Source organism: Andrographis paniculata, unplaced genomic scaffold, assembly GCF_009805555.1.
Source record: "Andrographis paniculata isolate CXL003 unplaced genomic scaffold, ASM980555v1 Contig5END, whole genome shotgun sequence".
Lineage (NCBI taxonomy): Eukaryota > Viridiplantae > Streptophyta > Magnoliopsida > Lamiales > Acanthaceae > Andrographis > Andrographis paniculata.
In genome coordinates, this window is record NW_026137595.1 from 1,236,481 (window position 1) to 1,263,622 (window position 27,142).

At 31.2% G+C, this 27,142-nt stretch overlaps 3 protein-coding genes across 3 annotated transcripts; all 3 read left to right on the top strand.

Annotated features, from left to right (window-relative positions):
* The first annotated feature begins 5,765 nt into the window (after window positions 1–5,765).
* On the top strand, window positions 5,766–16,064 carry LOC127258885 (myosin-9-like). The gene is made up of 38 exons (XM_051285936.1): window positions 5,766–5,858; window positions 5,989–6,134; window positions 6,245–6,401; window positions 6,882–6,940; window positions 7,032–7,191; window positions 7,268–7,417; window positions 7,497–7,633; window positions 7,724–7,870; window positions 7,958–8,059; window positions 8,147–8,204; window positions 8,291–8,392; window positions 8,832–8,869; window positions 8,963–9,089; window positions 9,181–9,363; window positions 9,466–9,597; window positions 9,695–9,804; window positions 9,890–9,950; window positions 10,478–10,655; window positions 10,840–11,045; window positions 11,123–11,242; window positions 11,415–11,513; window positions 11,684–11,905; window positions 11,983–12,122; window positions 12,242–12,356; window positions 12,467–12,493; window positions 12,578–12,832; window positions 12,919–13,074; window positions 13,154–13,351; window positions 13,478–13,621; window positions 13,980–14,050; window positions 14,122–14,221; window positions 14,294–14,350; window positions 14,703–14,759; window positions 14,849–14,929; window positions 15,149–15,231; window positions 15,346–15,536; window positions 15,685–15,906; window positions 15,995–16,064. Exons 1-36 carry the CDS (start codon window positions 5,781–5,783, stop codon window positions 15,467–15,469), a joined length of 4,380 nt encoding a protein of 1,459 aa, XP_051141893.1. The 5' UTR covers window positions 5,766–5,780; the 3' UTR covers window positions 15,470–15,536; window positions 15,685–15,906; window positions 15,995–16,064.
* A 1,027-nt stretch (window positions 16,065–17,091) lies between these two features.
* LOC127259086 (transcriptional regulator SUPERMAN-like) lies at window positions 17,092–17,670 on the top strand. Its single transcript, XM_051286234.1, has one exon. The coding sequence runs from the start codon at window positions 17,092–17,094 to the stop codon at window positions 17,668–17,670; it is 579 nt and encodes a 192-aa protein (XP_051142191.1).
* Window positions 17,671–23,938: 6,268 nt separating this feature from the next.
* On the top strand, window positions 23,939–24,343 carry LOC127259087 (zinc finger protein GIS-like). The gene has a single exon (XM_051286235.1). The coding sequence runs from the start codon at window positions 23,939–23,941 to the stop codon at window positions 24,341–24,343; it is 405 nt and encodes a 134-aa protein (XP_051142192.1).
* Window positions 24,344–27,142: the final 2,799 nt, after the last annotated feature.

A 27,142-nucleotide genomic window follows, 5' to 3' on the forward strand; every position in this document is an offset into this window, starting at 1 on the left:
AATCAATAATTAAATACAATATATTATTTTTTTATATTATTTATACAATTTTTCATACTATACTAAACAAACCCACTCAATGTTTTGTATAAAGTTTTATTATGTTATGTATAGAATAGTAAAAATGTATAAATAAAAAAAAAAAGGAATGGATAAAGTTTTCTAATTCCCATTTCATGGCCATGCAATAAAAATTTTTCCATGGACTTTATACCTAAAAACAAGGAAAAAATATGCTTGTTTTATTATTTTAAATAAAAAAATACTCATATTTATTTTAAGCAACTCTCAATAAATTTTATTTCAAATTAATTTCAATCCACAATCAATCAAATAAAAATTAAAAAAGAAAAAAAAAATCATAAACACCATTTGATTTCTTCATTTCTAATTTTCTTTTGCATAATATATATCCATTTAAATGGTAATTTAAATTAATAAAAACTACAACTAATTAATTAAACAAAGCTAAGTATACCAAAGAATTAACTCAGAAAAAAAAATAAAAAAATCTTCATTTAAGAATCAATATACATTTCAACACATGGAAAGAATCAAATCAATAACCAAATCAAAGCTTTGGTTCTTCAACCAAAAAAAAAAAAAAAAACTATCTTCCAATGGCCACACCAAACTTGACCATTTGCTTAGGGTAGGCACCAAACCTATCGTCACTAGACACCACCTCCGGCGGCGGCGGATGGCGAGATGCTACATTTCCGGCGAAGTTTTGTTGGCTTATCGAGGCGGTGCACGGCCGCCCACCGCCACCGGGGATCCACGTGCACCCGTTAGGCGAGGGGGGCCCGATGGGGCGCCCCCGTTGAAGCGAAGGAAGGATCAAAAAGGCTTGATTGTGATCCATTTTGCCATTATTTTTTATGATCCATTGTTGCTCTTCCTCATCAAGAATTCTTGTGGCTTCTAGTATACTTATGAAGCTCACTAACAATATCACTAATGATATGATGATCATCTTCTTGGGGGCCATTTTTTTTTGGTTTTTTTTTGGGGGGGGGGGGGGTTGAGGATTAGATTGTTGATGCGTTTTGTGAATTGGAGATGTGAGTGTCTATGTATATATATATAGTTGTTTGGATTTGTGCATGAAAATTGAGGGGATTTGAAATTTTTGTAGGGATGGTTCTTGGGAGGTCCTGGGAGATGAGGGACAGGATGAATGTGCATTTTGAGATGAGGGAGAGTGGAGCGGAGGTCCCGGGAGTTGGTAAGATGATTTGGTTTGAGGCTCAGGGTGGTTGACTGTTGACTGGGAAGGATTCATATGTAATAAATTGAATTGGTCCTGTGGAGGGAATTGAGAACTGTGAATTGACCCCAGAAAACGCTAAACAGTGTACCCTGTGTTGACAACACGCTTTTGTTTTTATTTATTTATCTGATTTATTCAAAACGTTGAATATTGAAATATATATGCTTTAAATTAAAAAATAATACTTCCATTGTCCCAAATTAGAAGGGACTTTTTTATTTTGGAGTAGATTAAAAAATAATATTTTTTTTAATTTTTTCATTTTAGTTTAGTACAAAATTTTAAATATTATATAATCAATAAGTAATTAAATAGTGTATTAGTAATAATTATTATAATATTATAACAAATATAATTATAAATTAAGATTAAAATGATTAAATAATTTAATTAAAATAAATAAATTTTAAATTTTAAATTTTAAAATAGGATTAAAGCATATAATTAGAAAAAGACAATTTATACGGGACAGAAAGATATGAAAAAAGTGACAATTTATTACGAGACAATTTAAGTAAAAGTTAAAAGGTATTCCCTCCGTCTCATATCTATGTATCCATTTGTTTTTTGTACGAAGTTTTAGAAATATTACTATTATATTGAGATAAAGTATAAATAAAGGTAAAAAGATTAAATTAACCCTATGATATAAATGTAATGACATTTGTGTAATATATTTAAATTGGAAGAGTATTTGTAATGTTAGCGAAACAGTACAATTACTAAAAAAAAAAAAAGAAATAAATACTATATTATGAGACAGACCAAAATAAAAAAAATAAATAGATTGTTAAGTGACAGATAAAATATTTTAGTATAATTACTTTTGAAAAAAGATAGGTTCGATGGGAAACACTCTTGACAATTATAAAAAAATATTTGAACTGAAACACATATCAATATTATATTAATTATAAAAAGAATACTTTATCTGTCCGTCAAATTTATTCTTACTTTTTCTTTTTAGGGGGTGTTTGGCAAATAGCTCTTTATCTTTTAGCTTATTGAACAGTTTTTAGCTGTTTGACCAGTCAAAAAGTTAATTTAGGTGTTTGGTAAATTAGTTTTTGGAATAACTTTTTAGACCCAAAAAACTAATTTATGAAAAGCTAACTTACCCAGCGTTTTGAAATAACTTTTTCTGTAAAAATTTTTTTATTCCTTATATGCCCTTAATAATTTATTATACATTTTACACAAATAAATATATTTTGATTATTTATTAATTATATTAGAATATTTTATTATATTATAATTTTACTTTTATAAATTTAAAATAATTAATTTTTATATAAAAATTATTTTAATTGTAAAATATATAAATTTATTAAAATCAACATAAAATAAAAAAATATAAATATTAATAATTTATTTTTTTATTAAAATTACATTATATAAATTTTATACTAAAAATAAATTAAATTTATTGAAAATTATAATTATAATGAACTAATCGATAACTAACATAATAAATATATACACGATAAATTTATTATTTTATATTTTACATCATTTTCAATAAAAAGAAACTATTTATATATTTTAATAAAAATATATTATATTTTAAATCTAACTGTAATAAAAATAAATAGTTTTATAACACTTTTACAATTTTCAATAACTAATATCAAAAAAATTTAAACATTCTAAACTAGAACATTGAATATATTAGAAACAAGAATAAAATAGAAATGTCCTCAATTGTCATTTTACTTATAAACAGCTAATATCAAACCGTTGTTTTACCAAACCTTTTAATACAATCAGCTAATCGAATCAGCTAGTCAAACCAGCTAATTGAATCAGCTAACAGCTATCAGCTAATTGCCAAACACGCCCTTAGTCGGTCCACTAAATTTATTTAATTATTAATTTTGGCAAAGTCAACAAATCAACGTTTAATTATTACCCTCCATTCAACATTTATTTATGGTGTGTTTGTTTGGGGATATTTTAATTAAATTCACTATTCATCCAAAATTTTCCCCCCAAAAACATCAAATCAAACACCTATTTATATTATACTAAAAATCAATTTTACATTCAAAACATCGCATCAACACCTATTTATATCACATCATACAACTATTCAAATTCAAAATTTTTACTATTGAGTTGGGATTTGAATAGTAAAAATTTTGAATTTGAATAGTTGTATGATGTGATATAAATAGGTGTTGATGCGATGTTTTGAATGTAAAATTGATTTTTAGTATAATATAAATAGGTGTTTGATTTGATGTTTTTGGGGGGAAAATTTTGGATGAATAGTGGAATTTAATCCAAATCCATCAAACGAACACACCCTAAATGTCACTAACTTTATTACATTATCTCTTCATTTACTTTACTTTTTAACTAAATTTTTAAAAATACTTTCAACTACCTATCACTTTTTCAATAAAATATTCATTTTTCTTAATTCCCGTTTCGAGCCCAAATGAACTAATTTTAATGGATGAAGGGAGTATTACTTTCCTCGTTCCTAAAAATGCCTCTAACTATGCAATTATTATGAAAAGTGAGCCTAATTTTGTAAAATTGTGAAAAACTTGTTATAAAAATAAAAATGAAACTATTATTTTTGTTTTGGAACGAGAAAAAATGACAAAATAACTCTATTGTGTATATATTTTGAGGAGGAGCCAATAATAGAAAACATACGTTCTAATGATATTTACTCTAAATGTATATATATATATATATATAAATATATAATACTCACTCATTCTCATAACAAAGTATTAGTTTTTTCATTTTAGTATGTCTCATAACAAAGTATCCATTTCATTTTTTTAGTAACCGTACTATCTACCTAACATTGCAAATATCTTTACAATTTACAATATATTACACAAATGCTACCTTTATATCACACGTACTAAGGTTATTTTAGTTATTTTTATTTTATTCCTACTGTATCACAATATAATACTAATATATTTAAAATTACGGCAAAAAGCAAATGATATTTAATTCCGGAAAGGAGGGAGTAATTGTGCATATATTTTGAGATGCATAAAACATGTAATTTTGTAAGTAAGGATAATTATAATAAATAAAAATTACTAAAATTAAAGAAAGAAGATGGAAATTAAGCGACAGCATGGGATGCGGGAAAGAAGTGTTCAACGTCTCCTTCCCTCCCTCCCTCCCTCCGAAAGCGTAGCCTTCTCAGAAGAATGTCGCTCCCCTCCACAAACCAACCCAACTATCATCATCATCCATCGCCATTGCATCTCTCTCACTCTTCCCATCCAACGGTCGCATTCTTCACCGCTGCAGCAACACGAGCTACCTGCATTCTTTCTTTTTTCGATTTCCGGAATTTTTTAGGTAATCCACCAATATTCTCTGCATTTTACTGCGAATGGCGATCGATATCTGGGTACTGAATGCGGATGAAAGCCCTTCTTCTGTGGTCACAACTTGATGATTAAAGTGGGGCCTTGTTGTGTCGCTTGATTTAACATGGTATGTGGATTTCATTCGGATGCATTGTTTGTTTTGTTACTGACATTGTTTGTGTGTGTGTGTGTTGGAGGAAATCGTTTATTGGTATTTCTCGTTAGAGATTATACGAGTGGTTTTACTGTTTAAGAGAATGGATTGTTTTGAATAAATGGCGGTTCATGAAAGAGGCATCAAAGGTCGGCATGTTGATGTAAATGTTTTTAGGTTAAAATTTTGGAGCATTTTAAGAAATAATTCTCTCAGAATCATCTAATTTTTCATATCATTGTCGTATTCTAAGCATTTTATGAGTAGACTTTTCAGCAAGAAGCAGTGAAAGGGATGGCTTTTAAGGATCGATCAGTTCTTGAAGTTGAATTTCGATGTTGTCATAGTGCTGTCTCTGTTGATGTTATAACGAAGTTCATGTGCAGGGTACCCAAGTCCACATTATTGTAGGATCTCATGTCTGGGCTGAAGATCCAGACATTGCTTGGATTGATGGGCAAGTGGCAAAGATAAATGGACAGGAAGTTGAGGTGGAAGCAACTAATGGAAAGAAGGTAAAGCTAATAATACTTACACAGACCCAAATGTTTGCCAACATTAATGAACTCAAGTTGTCTGTCCTTTATTGAAACCAGATTACATTTCTATTATCCAGTATCAGCCTGACATCGAGCAAGTTGTTTTTTGGTTTAGAGGCTCAGTTTTTCATGTTCATTTTTGAGTTTTTTAGGATTTCATACATTCTAGTTGTGAAAAACCAGTTACATAGTTTGGTTGTATTAGTTCCCTCTTTTTTCTTGTTGCCATAGATTAAACAAACCCCTCTGCTTTTTAATCTTTAATGTTATTATTTACTCGGTGTGTTTCTAGGTAAGTTTCAATGAATTTATTTTATGTTATGAGTGTTCATAGTGTGAGCAGGTCCTTGCCACTGCTCATTATTTATTAACAAATTTTAGTTTCTCTTTGAATGTGTCAGATCATTACTAAATTAGCAAATGTGTACCCCAAAGACGAGGATGCACCTCCTGGTGGAGTTGATGACATGACCAAGTTATCTTATTTGCATGAGCCTGGAGTCTTACATAACTTGGCAATAAGATACCAACTTAATGAAATATATGTGAGATAATTATAAATTTCATTTAAATTCTTTATTGATCATATTCAGCCAGAAAGAGACAGAGATAGATAATTTTGGCTACATTTGGAGCACTATCATAATGTTGTTTCTTACTTTGACATAATGACAGACTTATACAGGAAGTATACTTATTGCCATCAATCCATTTCAAAAGCTCCCGCACTTGTATGATGCCCATATGATGCAGCAATATAAGGGCGCGCCATTTGGAGAACTTAGTCCTCATGTGTTTGCTATTGCTGATATTGCTTATAGGTGATATACAATGCACCTTTGTGTTGCTTTTATCTTTTCTTTCGTTTTGTTGGGTGTCGATTATTTAATTGATATTTTGAGCAATTTCTAAGTCTCATAAGTTGAAATAGGGCTATGGTCAATGAGGGAAAAAGTAACTCCATATTGGTAAGTGGAGAAAGTGGTGCTGGTAAAACAGAAACTACTAAGATGCTTATGCGGTATCTTGCCTATTTGGGAGGTCGTAAAAAAACTGAAGGGCGGACAGTAGAACAACAAGTTCTTGAGGTAAAGTATATGCTTTAACTTATGATTTGTGCTTAAGTTTTTCACTTCTATGATAATGTTGAGTATACTATTGGAACTTTCTGATTTCTGTATGGAACAATTGGCTGATTGCTGTCTTGCTGAAGCTAATGAGAATTTTCAGATAATTAGAAATACCTGTTTTCCTCATATGGACACAAACTCCGCTAAGGTTGGACGGTCTTAAGAATTTTCACTTTATTACTAGCTGAATGACTTTATTTGGTATTTTTTGTATACCAGGAAATATCTGTTTGTTTCGTAACGGCTACTTGCCTTTATTGAAATATGACATCTAATAATTAGGAATGACAAGGGATTGATGCTCAGAAAAACCCTTTATGGTTTATATAAATAAATCTTCTTAAACCATAGTATGGCTTATTTAACTGACATGATTTTTGTGTCTATTAGTCCTTTTATCTCTGGTATATCTGAAACATAATGAGTGGTTTAATGCAGTCCAATCCGGTACTGGAATCATTTGGTAATGCAAAAACTGTAAGAAATAACAATTCAAGGTGAAGTTTCTCAACTTGTTTAAATCAGACTGATGGTATTGAAAACAATGACTTTACAGCCAGTAATCCGGAGTACCTTGTGATTATGCAGTCGGTTTGGTAAATTTGTGGAAATTCAGTTTGATAAACATGGACGAATATCTGGAGCAGCCATAAGAACTTATCTTCTTGAAAGATCTCGAGTGTGCCAAATTTCAGATCCTGAACGCAATTATCACTGTTTCTATCTTCTTTGTGCTGCTCCTCAGGAGGTAATTACTATTACACTAAAATTCTCTGTCATAGATTTCAGTTTGATATCCTCACAGCCATTTTACTTGTGATCAGGATATTGACAAGTACAAGCTAGGGCCTCCGAAGACATTCCATTATCTCAATCAATCTAATTGTATTGAACTTGCTGGTGTGAATGATGCTCATGAGTATTTGGCTACCAGGAGGGCAATGGATGTTGTCGGAATAAGTCAAAAGGACCAGGTAAAATCTTAATGCTTGTGTCTTCTTGATGTCACGCAGCACTCTATCCTCGGGTGCTTAAGGTTCTCTCACTCTTCAGGATGCAATTTTCAGAGTTGTGGCAGCTATTCTCCATCTTGGTAATGTTGACTTTTCTAAGGGGCAGGAAATTGATTCGTCAGTTATAAAGGATGACAAATCGAAATTCCATCTTAAGACAGTTGCAGAGCTTCTTATGTATGATTGAAGCCCATTTCAAGCCATCAGTATTTCTTAAAGCTTTACTATTTCTGGATTTTATTATATTATATTTTATTTTATTACTAGGTGTGATCCTGTTGCACTGGAAGATGCATTACTGAAGCGTGTGATGGTCACTCCCGAAGAAGTTATTAAGAGAAGTCTTGATCCTACTGCTGCATTAATCGGCAGGGATGGGTTAGCTAAGACAATATATTCTCGTTTGTTTGACTGGTATGATGCTGAGCGTGGTACTATTTAACTCATTTTCTTATGTGGTTATATTTTCTTACCTGGTTTTGTCAAATTTGATGCCTGCAGGTTGGTTGACAAGATAAATGTCTCGATTGGGCAAGATCCAAATTCAAAAGTTCTTATTGGTGTTCTTGATATATATGGTTTTGAAAGTTTTAAAACTAATAGGTAAGTATGCATTTCCAAAAGCTACAAGTTGTTTGATGCTGACACTTTTATTGGAGCTTGAACTAACTAATAATTTGGTGCCATTAGTTTTGAACAGTTTTGCATTAATTTTACCAATGAAAAGCTACAGCAGCATTTTAATCAGGTAGTTACAGATGTGTTCACAGAAATTACATATCATCGTTTGAACCGATACTGAAATTTCATACATCCTTTCTCTTTTTTTAACAGCATGTCTTCAAGATGGAGCAAGAGGAGTACGAAAGAGAGGCGATTGACTGGAGCTACATAGAATTTGTAGATAACCAAGATGTTCTTGATCTTATTGAAAAGGTTCACATTTCTATGTTTTTCGGATGCCTATAGTTATGTCAACTGGAAGTCATTTAATGGAGAAAGATGCAACTTTAGTTGATTATAGAAATGAAAGTAATAACCAATTTCAGGTAACTCTGAAACTCTTAATGTAAAATTGGCAGGCCAGTTAGTCTTCACTGGCATTGAGTGAAGTATAAGTTATTTATTGCTCAAGTTTGTTGTTTTTCTGCTTCCTTCATTACTATCTTCGATTCTGATGTTTGAACATAGATGTTAATTTATTTTAGTTCCTAGAAGTAATTTTTGAAGTTCAGAAATTGGGGACATTTTGAATTGTTATGATCTGAGATAGTGTTTCATTGCTGATTTATCCTTAATTTTTCTTTGATACTTGAATGAGTATGCATACTTTGCAACTGATACTTCATGAAACTCTTTCCCATGGTCTTTGCAGAAACCGGGAGGAATTGTTGCTCTTCTTGATGAAGCCTGGTATGGTTTTACTTATCTGTTTGAAGGTAGCTTGAAAGGATGGCTGGTTCTATCCGCATATGACTTTGTTCCATGTCCGGTTCTGTTTTTCAGTATGTTTCCGAAGTCAACACATGAAACATTTTCTCAAAAGCTTTATCAGACATTTAAGTCGCATAAACGTTTCATCAAACCAAAATTGTCACGGACGGATTTTACAATTGCTCATTATGCTGGAGAGGTAACTTGGATTTGATTTGTTTATAAGGCCAGCATCTTTGTATTGTTTTCAAAGTTGAAAACAATCATATCATTCGATTTTCCCCCTCCAGGTACTTTACCAATCAGATCAATTTCTTGATAAAAATAAAGATTATGTTGTTCCCGAACATCAAGATATGCTGGGTAGCTCCAAGTGCTCATTTGTAGCTGAATTGTTTCCTCCACTGGTTGAAGAGTCAAACAAATCTTCAAATAAGTCTTCCAAGTTTTCATCTATTGGCTCCCGGTTTAAGGTTCTTCTGTATTCCCATTATGGTCCTTTAAAAATAATCTATAAGTTTTTGCTACAATTGAACTTCGAGGTTCCTCATTTATTCATTTTGAAATCGGTATAGGCACAACTCCAACAGCTGATGGACACGTTGAATTCTACAGAGCCTCATTATGTCAGATGTGTGAAGCCTAATAACAAACTCAAGCCTGCTATTTTTGAGAATGTCAATATCTTGCAGCAACTACGCTGTGGTGTGAGTGCAGATGACCAGTAGCCGTTAGATTCCTCATTAGTTGACAATTTTGTTGAATTCACAATCAAGTTACTTGCTGTCCTTTTGTGTAATGCAGGGTGTCTTAGAGGCAATTAGAATCAGTTGTGCTGGATACCCCACCCGCAAGACATTCTATGAATTTCTCAACCGTTTTGGTCTTCTTGCTCCTGAGGTCATGGAAGGAAAGTAAGTTAGTTTATGGTTTTTATTTCTATGCTTGTTGGTTAATAATTTCCTGTATAAACACTTGTTTTCCTTGTAATATGAATAGTTTTGATGAAAAGACTGCCTGCAAAAAAATCTTGGAGAAGATGGGCATGACTGGAGCACAGGTAATTTAAAATTGTCTTGTTTCCAGGAAACGTTAGATTGGTATTTGAATTTTAGCTATAACAATATCATTTCCTTGATTTTTTGGTCAATATTTATTTGTCAATGAAACCAGAATACACACAAGATAACGAGAGGTAGTTATTAGATCTAATTATAGATTGATATATACACATGCATGATTGCATACATATATAGATTCATAATTATATGTACATATACATATTCATGTTTTTTTGCAATTGCATCAAGCATATTGTGATGTCTGAAAGTTCAACTGGTTTCTGTAGCTTTAAAATTAACATACTCACAGTGTTGTCCTTATGACTTTCTAAGTAGTATAAAGTTTTTCCCTAGGCCTTCTTTCCATATATTTTCATGGAATAGCTATAGATGTCTATTTGAGATTTTGGTTAGCGTCCCTTGTTTTATGGTTTAGATATCGGAATCTTCTCTGTGTCACTTATGTTTTTATTAGTTTGGTTATTTACGCTAACAGTGGCTGGATATTACATGTCTATGTTTTCAGACAGGAAAAACGAAGGTCTTCCTAAGGGCTGGTCAAATGGCTGAATTAGATGCTCGCAGAGCTCAAAAACTTAGTAATGCAGCAAAGAAAATACAAAGAAAGATTAGAACTTATATTGCTCGGAAATACTTTCTTGCCTTGCAGCAGGCATCAATTAGCTTGCAGGCTGCATGTAGAGGTTTGTTAAATATATTATGGTCTTTCGAATCAATAATTAAAACCTGTTTCATAATTATAATTATTCTCTCCTGGAAAAAAAAATTCACACACCAAAATAAGCAGCTGCTTTTCTTGTGCTGTATTATCATATGTCTCTGTAATTATATCTTTCTAATTCACCTTTCCCGTCCTTTTTCTTTCAGGAATGCTTGCTTGCAAAATTTACGACAGTTTGAAAAAGGAAGCAGCTTCTCTGAAAATTCAGACGAAGTATAGAGGTCACTTGGCTAGGAAGAACTTCTCAGGACTTAAATATTCAGTAATTGTACTGCAAACAGGGATGCGAAAGATGGCTGCACACAAAGAGTTCAGATACAGGAAACAATCCAAGGCTGCAACTACTATACAGGTGATTAAGTTTGTTCACTTTGGCGGAATTTCAGGTTGGTTGGTGTTCTATCTATAATGTGGAAATCATATTCTCAGGCTCGCTGGCGATGTCATAGAGATCATACATTTTACAAGAAGCTTGTACATGCGACAATTAGGGCCCAGTGCAGATGGAGGGGAAGACTGGCCAAGAGAGAGCTTCGGAAACTGAAAATGGTAGGCATATCTGTTTGTTGGTGTCTGGAGTTTATTTATCTTAAACTGACAAATATCATCTCAAGAGCAATGTGTTTTATGCTTAAATCCACTATTTTTATTCCAATGAAATTTTTGTTAGTCTCAATTGATGACAATCATAATATCTGGTAAAAATGTTGAATGCCTGTAGGCTGCAAGAGAAACGGGTGCACTTAAAGAAGCAAAAGATAAGCTGGAAAAGCAGGTGGAAGATCTAACACTGCGCTTACAGCTTGAAAAACGTCGGAGGGTAAATATACTCCTTCATGCTGCCATATTCTTTGTACAAACACTAAACTGTGTTTCAAATATATGATATGGCTAAAAAATCTCAAAAGTTATGAAGTGATGGATATACCGACTATTATCATGTCAGAAAGCATATGGAATTGTGACTTATTCCCGTTGTATCATGCACAGGCTGACCTGGAAGAAGAAAAGACCCAGGAATTATCAAAGATGCAACAATCCATGGAAGCTATGCAAAGCAAACTGGATGAAACAAATGCTTCACTTGTTAGAGAGCGTGAGGCTGCTCAAAAAGCTATTGAAGAAGCTAACTCAATTGTCCAAGAAACCCCTGTTCCGGTTGAGGATACAGCTAAAATAGAGGCTCTTACTTCAGAAATGGAAAAACTGAAGGTAATCTTGCAGTGCAACAATTAATCATATCTTAAGCGAATTAAGTGACACCCTATTATGGTTTTAATCATTCACAGGAATCCTATGAATCTGAAAAGCAACGGGCTGATGATTCAGAGAGGAGATGTGCTGAACTCCTGCAATCATTTGAAGAAAAGAGTCAGAAGTTAGAAGAAACTGAGAAAAGAGTCAGTCAACTTAAGGAATCTTTGAGCAGGTAGAATGGGATCTCTTAATTGCAATATCTCGTTAATATTTCTCTGGAAACCTTCCATAAAATTCTCGGCTGTGATGTTTCAGTTGAAATATTTAATGCCACCGTTGTACTTTTGATAGGCTTGAAGAGAAACTGACTAACGTAGAATCAGAAAACAAAGTTCTTCGCCAGCAGGCTCTGGCCATGGCACAGAATCATAAATTACTATCAAGAAGCTCAAGGTCACTTATGCAGGTGAACTTAACACTATTAATTTAATTCACCTGATTCCTGCAGATATCGTATTTATCACTAACCAATATCTTTTTATATGCTTTTTCCAAAATTCCGTTGTAATATCTCAGAGAGTTGGAAGCACAAAGGCCGTCCCAGTGGTAAGTCATATCCACTCTGGATATACCAATCATAAGGTTATGGGAAACTCTAACATTTGTCTCTGTATCATATTGTTAAAGGATTTGCATAGCACTTCCATGAACTCAAGAGATCAATCCGAGATGGAAGACAGGCCTCAAAAGTCACTAAATGAGAAGCAGCAGGAGTATCAGGATTTGCTCATCCGATGTATTGCTCAGCACTTGGGCTTCTCCAGAGGAAGACCTGTTGCCGCCTGCATCATATACAAATGTCTAAGGCAGTGGCATTCATTTGAGGTCGAGAGAACAAGCATTTTTGACAGGATAATACAAACCATAGGCAGCGCTATTGAGGTAAGAGTATTAGATATAAATGACCTTTTGTATATTTGTTTCTTTGTATTTTTTTTTCATCAACTTTGATTTTTCTGGAATTTAAGACGCAGGACAACAATGATGTTTTAGCATATTGGTTGTCCAATGCATCAACATTGTTGTTGCTGTTGCAACGCACACTGAAAGCTGGTGGAGCTGCCGGGGCTACTCCACAGTATCGAAGATCTCCATCCGCCACCCTCTTTGGGAGAATGACACAGGTTAACTATATTGCATTGTCTTGGTTATATTGGCTTGTATATAAAACATATTATAATCTTCCTACTTAAATTCTTCCAGAGTTTTCGGGGTTCTCCTCAAGGTGTCAATCTTTCTGCACTGGCTGAAGATTCTTCGGGTGCCTTACTGCAAGTGGATGCCAAATACCCTGCTTTATTGTTCAAACAGCAGTTGACTGCTTATGTGGAGAAAATATACGGAATGATCCGTGATAACTTGAAGAAAGAGATTTCCCCATTGCTTGGATTATGCATTCAGGTAAAAAGACTACTTCTGTAAGAACAAGTATTGATAATTCAGGTTTGTATTGAGTTTTTCGTGCCTCGTTCTGAGAATTGGTTTCATCTAATGCACCAATCTGTGCATGTTTTTCGAATTATCAAGGCTCCTCGGATATCCAGAGCAAACATGGTTAAAGGAGGCTCTCGTACTGTAGCAAACTCTGCTGCACAGGAGACATTAGTTTCCCACTGGCAAGGAATTGTGAACAGCCTTGAGAATTTCCTTAACGTATTAAAAACAAATCATGTAAGGATACTTTTAATGCCTAATATATTCCTCCTATTTTGTCATGAAGTAGTTGTTCAGCTTTCCTATCACATTGATTTTATTTTTGATAAATGATATAGATAGATCAAATTGAGTGATAAATCATGTTTCACTGTATGTTGTGTGTGCACCTTTTTTATTTTGCATTTTCTGTTATGAAGTTCATGGCCTGTGCCTCTGTAGTGCATGTATAGGCATTTATTGTGCTCGTTGTATCGATCATGGAATCCATGTTTCATCCTTGGGTTGTCTGGCTTCGGTGTATTCCCAGATCAATGAATGCTTGTTGTTTTTCTAATTTTATATTTGACAAAAGATATTATGAATCCATCTTCAGGTGCCTGCCTTTTTGGTTCGGAAAGTGTTCGTTCAGATATTCTCTTTCATCAATGTGCAGTTATTCAACAGGTTTAGTAACTTACTTTGTGCTCTTAATTATGTATATTGAGAATTGTGTGACTAATATTTCTTTGTTGCAGCCTTTTGCTGAGGCGAGAATGCTGTTCGTTTAGTAATGGGGAATACGTCAAGGCAGGATTGGCTGAGCTGGAGCACTGGTGTTACAAGGCAACCGATGAGGTGTATATTTAATACATCATGAATTTGGACAAGGCTCGTTTTCTATCCTGCTAATCTTGCAGCGCATTTCAGTACGCAGGTACAGCATGGGATGAGCTCAAGCATATAAGACAGGCTATTGGGTTCCTGGTATTTTCCTTTTACCTTTGTTCATTGATGAAGTATTTCATTAATTCAAGTTAAACATCAAAGCATATTCCTCAATGGTTACACATAGAAAGACCTATGTGTGGATCTGCAGAAAGAAAAAACGACACATTCTGAAGGAAATTTGTTTAGCATTGTATTTGTGATGCTGTAGAGGAATAGGCATAGACGATAATGCGATTTTTTTTTCTTCGGTGTCGTGTATAATTCCAAGTCATTGCAATTGTCTACTAAGTATTGTTACAACATCACAATGTAAAAACAGCCTCATCCTGTTATTTTAAATTATGTTTTAATCTTCTGAACGTGTCACTAATCTTGGTTACTGTAACAGGTCATACATCAGAAGCCGAAGAAGACGCTGGATGAAATAAGTCATGATCTATGTCCTGTAAGCTGTCTTAAAAAAAAAGAATGGTTTCTTGATTATCTGAAACATGTATGCAACTTGCTCTTCTGACTACATATTCTGTTCTGCAGGTCCTAAGCATTCAGCAGCTCTACAGAATCAGCACGATGTATTGGGATGACAAATACGGCACACAAAGCTTATCCCCAGACGTAAATCTCTGTCAATCTTGTTATCCATTTAGCCAATTCTCATCATACCATCAGATACATTTCCGGCATTGAGCTTCCAAAAGATTATCTAACCTTTTACATGTGATCAGATGTGATTACTTATTAAAATCTATATTATATCGGATTCTAACTAATGAGGAATAGTACATCAATCTGTCTTAATTTGGTAACTTACATCCTTTTTACATTCATTCACAGGTAATATCGAGCATGAGGGTGCTGATGACAGAGGATTCAAACAATGCTGTCAGTAGTTCTTTCCTGCTCGATGATGATTCAAGGTTGAGTATGAAAACCTTCCATCTACAGGCTACTTCGAATAGGTTCTTCCTCTAAATTTCTTTAATCGAAAATTTTTGCTCACTTTGCCCTGTTCTTGCTTCCTCATGTTGCAGCATACCCTTTTCCGTTGACGATCTTTCCAAATCAATGGATCGTTTTGACATTTCAGACATCGAACCACCACCACTTATTCGTGAAAATTCAGGCTTCAGCTTCTTATTACCACAAACGACCTGATCATCCCCAGTTGTTTTCACATAAATCGTTTCTGAAACATCCTCAATTCTCAGTAAAAACCCTTAAGGTATCTTCATATCTTGTACTATGTTAACTCTAATTCCTATGCAATTCATCTTCTTTCATGAATTTCTTCTCCTCTAACATATTTACTATATCTAAAATAGAAATTTCATTTGAACTCATTTCTGAATGCATATAATTTACTCCTGCAGTTGTATAGCTTGTTGGGGATGTACATGGAATCATGTAACCTTTTGTCTGGGGATGCCGAAAAACATTGCAATTGTGAATTCAAATACAAATACGTGCAACGATGCTCTTCCTTCCACTCTCCATCTCACCGGCGCATTCTAACATTTTTGAACACATCAAAAAGAAGCAATAATACACCGGGAAGCATCTCGAATGCCTTTCTTCCCACATATATATATCAGGTACATGATTAAGTTTAATACTTACTACATGAATTCGATTGACATATAGATTACTAAAAAAAGGAACCCTTGTTTATGTTGGTTTCAGAACATTCGAATTCGAAGGTGGAATATGCTTGTTCATTTATACACAATTGGGAGAAGAAGCTGTATCCTTGACTATGTACAGTGGGAATTAACTTAATTGATCATACATATGATGATTTCTTATGCTCAGATGACGTCGCCGGTTGATCATTGGACATATTTTTTTATCATATATCATGAAGCTATGTGCAGTATGAAATTCAGTCTAGGAAAAGGCTTTACATTTAGTCACAGGAATATTATTTACAGACATATATAATGTGAGAGAATTCATTCTTGTGTGGATTATTTTTGATTTGGTAGTTACATAACAATTTTGAGTACCATTTTTTTTTTTTTATCTTAATGTATTGTTTTAAGGCAATAAATATATATATATATGTCACAAAATACACTGATCACTATTCATAGCAAGGCCAAGCTGTTGAGTGTGTTGACATAATTCAGAAACTTTGAAGCCTTTATAGAAAGTGTCAGGCTGTTGATATTTCACTTGCATATTTTGAAACTGTCAAAAACACCTTTTTCTTTTTAAAACTTTTGTGGGATTTCAAATTTGTAAATCATTGAGCAGAAAATGAGTTTTACAGAGACCCTTTTTCATATGAGGGACTTTTGGTCATCCAAATTAAGTTTTTTTATTCTGATTTCTTTGAGACTTATAGTACAATATTACACTGCAAAAATATTGAAAAACACAAAATGTCATAATTCCCTATGTGAATGACAAAAGCTGGTCTGAAGCATAGAATGATGATGTCAAAGGCCAAAAACATCCACTAGATTTGACCTACCTTTGGCAATAAAGAAACCCCAATGGAAACCTAAAAGCTTCTGCACTTAATGTTTAAGCAATTCCCAGTTTTGGCAACAGACAATTTGCAGATGAACTGCTACTTCCCTAAAATGAACTGCACTCTCATCACTCACCACTCACCATTATAGATACATTGCAGAAACTTTTTTATTAGATCTTCACTCCAAAGACACCATCCCTTTTAATTTCTCTCTCTCTCCCTCCATGCCCTAGCTAGAATTAATCTTCCTGGTTCTTGTTCTTGTTCTTGTTCTTGTTCTTCTTCTCTTGTTGATCAATTCATGGAGAAACTGACATGGGGTTTTTCATCAAGGGAAGGTACTAATTCGAGCTTCGACAAAGATTGCATCTATGGTTTCTCATGGCCTCAAAGGAACTACAGATGCAGCTTCTGCAAGAGGGAGTTCAAGTCTGCACAAGCACTTGGTGGACACATGAATGTGCACAGAAGAGATAGGGCAAGAATGAGACTCTCACCATCATGGGATTCTCCCAATCTTAATTCCAATCCCAACCCTAACCCTAACCCTAACCCTAACCCTAACCCTAACCTTAATTTTTCTTCCTCAAAGCTCCCTCTGGTATTCCAGTCATCTCTCAGCACCACTGCTGCACCCTCTCCTCCACCTCCATATCAGAAAAAGCTACGACCGGTGGATCGCCCCCAGGCCGAACTCATCGAAAGGGGGAAGAAGAACAAAGGATCAGCAGTGGTGGAGCTCACAGGCAGTTTCACAAGAAGGAAGGATGCTGCTAGGGTTTGGAAAGCCAGTGAGTTTGTTAGGTTGGATTTGAATTTGGGATTGATTCAAGATGCAAATGATGAACTTGATTTGGAACTTAGGCTTGGATGTTCTTGAGAAGTATTAATTGATGAGTCTAAAATGATCAAATTAATTAATTAGTGTCTTCCTTTCTGATTATTCATGTTTTAGTCAGTATTATTATCATCATCTTGTATCTATCTTTTATGATTCAATTAATGTGATCATGATGGTATTTCTCCTGAAAATTGTCCTCAATCTGTTCATTTTTTTTTTCTTTCTTGCAGATCATGAAAGTGATCATCATAATAAACTCATCTTTCTTTTAATGTAAGAATCATCAAGTAAAACACCTATATAATTTAATTATGCATCACAAACACAAACACACACACACATATATATATATATGTATATAAGGGTTGGTGTAGTGTAGTGGTGTTTTGAGGAAATAATTTGGAGAGATGAAAAAGGCAAAGATTCCTCTTTAAATATTGTTGTTCAATAATTCCAATTGAACATATATATCATGTACTTGAACTCCAATCTGTGTGTGATTCTTGATCAGAAGCAAATAGGGTTTGATCTTGTGAAAGTGGGGAAACTATGGAAGAATGAATTAATTGATCTTATTGTAGCAGCAGCAGCAGCATTAAAAACAGGAGCTGCAGAAATTGCCCAAAACCTGTTAATTAATTCATTCTAAAGAAGACTGCCAGTTCTTTCTCTCTCTCTCTCATTAAAATCCTTTCAGCCAAATAGCCACAAACACAATATGATGAAGTACAAGACAAAAATCCCCTTACACACAAAATAACACCACAATGGAAAGGAAAAAATAAATAAAAAATTAAAAAGAGAGAGAGAGAAACAAACTCCAGTCCAGTCCAAGAATTGATTATTTCATTAGATTTGTTTTGTTTCTTGTCATTGCAGTGATAATATACATATATATATATATATCAGCAGCAGCAGCTGCTACAGTGGTGTGTTAGTGACATCCACTGCTCTGCTACTTCTTTGTAATAATAATAATAATAATTGTTATTATTATTATAGATAAAATATTTTTTAGTCTCACCACACTTGTCATTTTGACTTTTTAAGTGAAGTATGTATAAAAAATAATTCTTATTTGATTCATTGTCAATGAAACAGATTCTCTAATATGAAATAAGTTCTAACATACACCATGAATTCCATTATTTTATTATAATTATTTGTATTATGTATATATATATAGATATATATATGTGTGTGTAGTGTTGGTGTGTTGTGTAGAAAGGGATATTGTTGCATTTTCCAAGACCTTTCTCTTCTCCATTGAAATGTAGAATTAATTAATTAACATTTGCAAATGCATTTGCATGTTCCCAACAAATGCAATGCCTGGTTGTCAGTTCCATGATGGCTTTTCTCTTTATAGAAACTTCCATTTTGGCCTCTTCAATCCCACTTAACCCTTCTCCCTCACTCAAAATACCACCCCCCAATCATTTAGGGTTTTATAAAAAAATTTTGATCATCAATCATTTAGGGTTTTTTTTTTTTTTTTTTGAATTTGATCCAATCATTTAGGGTTTTTTTTTTTTTTTTGAATTTGATCCAATCATTTAGGGTTTATAAAATTTGATCTTCAATCATTCAGGGTTTGTGAATTCGATCATCAATCATTTAGGGTTTACAAATCTTGGTCCAATAATTATGATCATATCTAACTTATATATTAAGTCCCACACAAAATCATATAATTAGCTAGTTGATTAATTAAAACCAGGCCAAGCCAAATTCTATATATGCTTATTTTATATGTAAATTTGTAATATATATATATATATAGTGTGTGTATAAGTGATGATGATTGGGTATGGACAAAAAGGGAGTGTATAAATGGGAAGACAAAAAACACATAACATTTTGTGGTAAGAGTTATGGGCAGATGTGAGAAAAACCAACCCCTCTGTAGTGACAGGTCAGGCCTCAGGGTGTGTGTGTTTTTTGTGAAAGAGATATTCGACGACCACGACCTCGACCCCGACCCCGACCGCGACCATCTTAAGAGGGTATGGGATAAAGCAAAAAATATTTATGTACATATATATATATATATATATGTCAACACCATCTCCCATCACCCTATAGCTATCTATTTTCATACACTACTCTCTCTCTATACTATATATATATATATATATGCAAAATGCATTCATTCATTCTTCTTCCTAAATTATATATATTATATCTGTGTGTGTATATAATGTATTTTAGCATGAAGTTAATTTATTTGAGTAAATTTAACAGCACTGTAAATCACATAACAAGATTCCTTACTAAAAACAATATATATATCATATAAGAAAAAATGAATATTTATTTATGAGGTAATATATATGATTATGATTAAAATATATTCTTGTAAAGAATGAAAATTTATGTAATACAAAAAATTAAAATAAAAAAATGCTTCCTCCCTCGGTCGGGTACCTAAATTTATTTAGGTTTGTACAAAGACTAAGAAATAATTATATTTTAATACAATATTAAAATAGAGTATATAAACGTAAAGTATATTATGAAAAAAATTTTAAAAAATTAATTAAGAAGTGGTGGAATAAATAAAAAAATAGTAACAAATTAACTATTACTAAAAGAGAAATAAAATTGTTTGGTAAGATCATGCAAAAGAATAATAATGCAATTTTGGCATTAAAAGAGGGTATATATTTATATATAATTGATATTAATTAATTTTATAAAAATATTGAATTCCTATAAATATCTTTATTTATAGGGAAAAAAAATATAGAAATAGAAAATTATAAGTACAATTGATATAATATTTGAGAAAAAAATTTGAAACATAGTACAAAAAGTAAGTGGGAGGCGAACCAAACATTTTGCTTATAATTTATAAGCATACCATACCATGAATGATTATTACTTATTGGGCCGATACAAAAATAAGGGCCCATTTATATATTGGGCCAATGATGATCCAATTCAAAGCCCAACTATTTAATGGTCATTAATTTCACTATACAAGTTTTTTTTTTTTTTTTTTTTTTTTTTTTTTTTTTTTTTTTTTTTTTTAAAAATTGCCATATATATATATAGATATGTAAATAACTAAAGTATTAAGTTATTAGAAAGAGAGCACATATAAATATATAAATTAGATCGCTTTTAGTATTCTGAAACATGATACAATACCTTAAATAAAGTCGAATAATACATAACAAATAAATAAATAATGTATTAATATAATACATAATTATGCGTATTAATCGACAATACATGACAATAGTCTATCACTATATATCACATTTTAACATAATAAACCACATACACATATAATCAGGGGCGGACCGAGGTGGGGCAAAGGTGGGCAGTAGCCCCTCCCCTCCTCACCCCACTTCATTTTATTTATTTATTTATTTAATAAATGTAATATAGAGAAAATGAATAAATAAAAGAATATTAAAAAATTGTATATCTAAATAAAAAAGAATATAAAAAAATATTTATAATACAATTTATAATAATAATTATTATTGTAGTTTGCTATTTGTATTTATTTTTTTTAAAATATAATAATCAGAATAATAATTTTTTTGAATAACAAATAAAAATTTATAAATAAAATATACTTCCACCGTCATTCAAATTTATACTCACTTTTCTTTTTGGTTTGTCGTTGAAAAATATTCTCGTTTCTTTTTTAAGGAAAAAATTATTACATTTTTGTACTGTAAAAAGAAAAAAGTAACAATTATTACTAATTTTTATTAAAACTCGTGTCAGGTCAAATGAACACACATTTGCACGACGGAGAGAGTATTATTTTATAAATTTCAAAATTAGCCCCTCACCCTCGAATATAATCCTAAGTCCGCCGCTGCATATAATGATTAGTTAGCTAAGTATAATGATTAATTTTACAAGACAAACATGCTATATTTATAATTAATCAAATTATAGTTAAGGCTACATCAATTAATTACTCGATCTACACCCTACTCTACTTGCATCACAAAAAAAATTAACCTATGTTCATTATTCATCTATATATTTTATTTAATTTTATTATATTAAATTTGGTTTCTGTCTTGTAATGATCATCATTTGTTAACTACCTCTTTTGTCTTCATCATAAATTAATTCTACTATATAGCTCAATTGTGATTCCTAAACACGATCTTGGATGTTGATTCTATCTCTTTTATTTATTTAGATCAATACTTTATATTTAATTAGATGGAAAACGAAAAGCTCGATGATGGCCGTCGCCGCCGACGGCCTAAATTAGCATTTGGAATAGTCGGAAAAAAAAAAAAAGGTGAAACCAAAAGAATTAATTCACTAATTAATTAAATTTCATCATAAAATCTATCGCGTGCATTCATTCTGTTAATATATGAAATTAAAATTCTCTATTTCAATCATAAGAATACAGACGTATTTACAGTGATATACAACTCGTCTAAATAAGTTAAGAATCATACGAATCTCTTAAATAAGATAACTATTATAAATATAATATATTGCTTCTAAATATATTTTAACACACCCCACATAAATCAACATATTTGTTTTTAATTTATCATTCAAATTAAATTTATTAAGGGTGTGTTTGTTTGAGGGTTTGGATTTTGAGTTGAGATTTGAATAGTAAAAATTTTGAATTTGAATAGTTGTACGATGTGAAATAAATAAGTATTGATGTGATGTTTTGAATGTAAAATTGATTTTTAGTATAATATAAAAAATAAAAAATAAGTGTTTGATTTGATGTTTTTTACGAAAAAAATAGGATGAATAGTGTATTTAAAATTCAATTCCCCAGACAAACACACCTAAGTATATAGTCAAAAACTCATGTATATCAAATTTCTATTCTCATTTAAACTACTCCCTCCGTCCCACGTATCATGTACACGTTGCCGTTTCTGTCCGTCTCACATTCTATTTCATTTTTTTTTTTGGAAAATAATTACACACTTTAATTTCATTTTAAACTTTTTAATTTATTTTTTAAAATTTTAATTAAAGTAATTAGTTATCTTAATCTTAATTTATAATTATTTATATTATAAGATAATTATTTTCACTAATACATTCGTAATTATCTATTAATTACACCCCTCTTAAAATACCGTGTCTACAGTGTAGCAGACTAGGTACGTGGGACGGAGGGAGTATTATTTAAATTAAAATTTAAAAGTAAATTTCGAAACAACACACTACAATATTCAAGACCATCATATATATATATTATATATAAATTAAAACAATTATTAAAAAATTACACACACAAACACTATAATATTGATGGCCTGCAAGAGGGGGATGGGGGGGGGGGGGGGGGTTGGCTAGTTAAGAAACAATGTTAAACAATGGAAACCAAGTATATTTATTTATATAAATAAATATAACAGAAAGCAGAAATAACCCTAAACTATTGTCTGGATTTTGATGCATCTGAGATCATACCTATACTTACATACCTATATATATATATAATAATTATTGCATGCAATTTGGAAATAAAAAAATATATTAAAAAAAATAAAAAAAGAAAAGAGAGGCCGCAGCCGGCCATTGTTCTAACCTCACTATTATAATAATAATATCACAAAAGAAATATTCAAAGACCTCTTTCACTTACTAAGAACAGTCAATCCCTATGTACTTTCAATTTATTTATTTTTTTCAATTTTTTATTTCATATAATAAAATATTACATCAACCCTACTTTTTTTTTTAATATCAAATAGTAAAAAATAGTGTATTTAAGTGTGATAATTAGTTTAGTATTTTTAATATATATATGCTTTTTTTAAAAAAAATAAAAATAACATCTAAAACAAATATAGTGGCTTCGTGTTTGTAGCGTTTTTTAATGAAATAATTTTTTGTGTATGATATAGAAAATTATGTTAAAAATATAAAAATATATTATTTTAGGTTAAATATTTAATTTTTTGTAATGATTTTTTTGACTTTTGTATAAAATATTTTATGTTTTTTATAATTTTAAATATGTATTTTTTCTGTAAAATAGGAAGAATCCTGAATTTTTTATAGACAGTGATATTAATATTTTTAATAAATCGTATAGCTAAAAAAATGGTTTAAAAAAAAAAAAAATGTATCTCCATTAAAATATTAACAATTCTATAAATACTTCCCAAATCCATTCAACCCTTCCTTCCTTCTTCCCAATCATCACTAAAGAAATTCTTAATCTTTTTCTCTCAATTAGTCGATCGATCGATCATTCTTTCTTTGATTTTAATTTCATCAATTCAATAAAATTCGATTTCAATTTAACTTAACGAGTTCGAATTTCAGCTGAGCTCCATCCATGGAGTCGTCGTCTTCAGTACTGATCGATGATCAAGAAAACAACGACGATTTGGGCGTCGGAAGGTCCTACGAGTGTGTCTTCTGCAAGAGGGGTTTCAACACCGCGCAGGCCCTCGGCGGCCACATGAACATCCACCGGAAAGACCGCCGGAATAATAAGACGACGGCGGCGACAAACCCTACCAAACATGAAAAGCCTCTAAGACTTCCGTCTCCGGATTACGCCAATTATAGCCCTCTGCCGCCGGCGCCGCCGCCAGCAGCCAGGCAATTCAGCCAGCCGCCGGCGGCCGGCGATTGGCGGCGGAGCTTTGAGTTTGGGACTAGAGAGGGTTTGGAAGAGGGCATGAACCAGAAACAGGAACTGGATTTAGAGCTTCGACTTGGCTATGGATATTCTTGAAATTTGGTACTTTGATTTTAATTTTAATTTATTTAATTTCATTTCCGAAAGTAAACCAACATCGTGTTGATCTTAAGAATTGTGATAAATTTGGTTGAATCTTGATCCAAGAAAAAAAAAAAAAATCTATAATCGAACCCTAATTTTGATGTATCATTGATTAGGGTTTGTATCATATATATATATATATATATATATTTCTAATTTTAACATTGTCATATTTATTTCAATTCTTGAAACAATAACTTATGTCTTTATAAGATTTGGATTATTTCATAATTTCTCATGTAATTCAATTTATTTCACTTGATGACTATAATGCAAGTTCAATGTTAATTAATTATAAGTTATTGATCATTCTTGTGTAATTGTTTTTCACAATTGTCATCTCTTATATGTAGTTGCGTTGTCCTATAAATGTTTTCGCCGTCGATTTAATGATATACAATGTAATTTCACTAATTTTAAGATCTAAATTTGTAAGGTTTCTTGAGTATTTCTTATTGCAATTTGTATAATGTTACTAATTGTATTAAGTATATACTTAATTAGGTAATATTCATTGATCAATCAAAATTTTATGCAATATATATGTGGCTATAGTTATTTTGTTAATGTTGTTTAATTATTATTTTCATTTGCTATAATTTCTATGAACAATCCGATAACACTGAAAGAAAATTTAAATCCGACTAATGTGTTGATCAACCTTGGCCAACCTATAGTAATATTACACACAACATATAATTCTAATTAAAACAACATATTTGTGTAGATTATAATTATTTATTGTTAGTTAATAATATGTATTGTATTATATTAACAGAATGATTGAGATGTGCATAATCATAGGCTGATCATTCTTACACTGATTCGGTCAAATCAACATCATATGTTATTAATATATATTACTTTGTGTTGAAATTAAATATAATGTGTACTATTTGTATCTTGCTAATTAGCAGAATTAGTTTATCAACTTTGAGGGTCAAATGTTGATTCAGTTCTATCAATCTGATATTGTTTTCTTTGATTTTTTTTTTTTTTACAAAATAGCATTATGTGGTGAAGAAAAAGAAAATAGAATAATAGGGTTATAAACTTATATATATACTTCTATATGTCTTAACAAATTATTCATTTTTTTATTTTGGTTCGTCTATTTTTATTTTTAGTAACTGTATTATCTACCTAATGTTACAAATATATTTTCAATTTACAATATATTACACAAATGTCATTATTTTGTATCATACAACACTAAATATTAGTCTTCATGCAAAATACAAATATATAAATAGATATGGAACAGATGAAGTATTACTTATGCCTATGTTGATGAAATCTAATCAACACGTTCTAATAAATCAACACCGTGATTTGCCCAACATTGTGTTAAGATGCATACCTATGGGTAAATGAGGCAATCTTCAATGACTAATGTGGCAAAAGCTTCCGGCAACGAAGGGACGGCAATTTCCAGTGAAGCCATTGAGTGTTCGATACAAATGTAGATACTATATGAGTTTATTTATTTTAGATGATTACGGTGGATAATAACATTTTTATTTTATCTAACTTAATTATATGCTTACTATATCAATTAATTACAACTCGGTATTGATTAAAGACAACTAAACTAATATGCTAATTAAGGATACTTAATCTTACCTAGATAGATATAATTAATTTATTCAAGTAATATTTATACTAAAGTTTATATTATTTAATATTTAATAAAAAAAATTAAATATTATATTAATTAATCTTAGGATTATATAATCTATTGAAATATATTTCATAATAAATGCACCTTATACTTATATATTTTACTTTGTTTGTCCACAATCATATCAATTTTATGGATTAGTTCAATTTCATATAATCTTACTTGGAGACTAAGATGAGACTAATAATAATAATACACGCTTCGTCCCACATACCGTGTCTGCTACACTGTAGACACGGTATTTTAGTATTTTAGGAGGGATGTAATTAGTAGATAATTAAGAATGTATTAGTGAAAATAATTATTCTATATAAATAATTTTAAATTAAGATTAAGATAACTAATTAGTTTAATTAAAATTTAAAAAAAAAAATTAAAAAGTTAAAAATGAGATTAAAGTGTATAATCATTTTCCAAAAAAAAAATGATATGGTATGTGAGACGGACAGAAATGACAACGTAGACATGGTATGTGGGACAGAGGGAGTAATATTTTAATATAAAAGTGAATTGGATAAAAAGTAAAATCGAAATATTGTAAAAAATTTATTATAATGTTAATAATAAAATAATATAATAAGTATAAAAACTAGTGATAAAGTGATTATTATTTGTTAAAATTGAAATAATAAAATTATGAGTATATTAAATTATTTATTATAAATTAATTATGTTCAAATTTAAAAGACAACACAAAAAAACTGGTATAATTATTCCAACATATCACTAATTTTACACCTAGATAAACACGCTTTAATATAAAAAATAGACAAATTAATACTACCTTCGTTCTGAAAAAATTGCAAAAATATTTTCATCAGTATCTTATAATATTAAAAGAATGACATTTGTAAAAAAAAATTATAATAAGAAGGGAGTATTAAATTGCACCAACTACAATTAAACTTATAATAAATACTTCTTAAAATTGTGTCAAAATAGACTATTATATCAATACAATATGGACATCACACAATTTATTTTAGCATAATACAAATATAACATATAAACTGAATTCTATCATTGATTTCAACGCTAGAAAATATATCCATACAATACATCCTATGTAA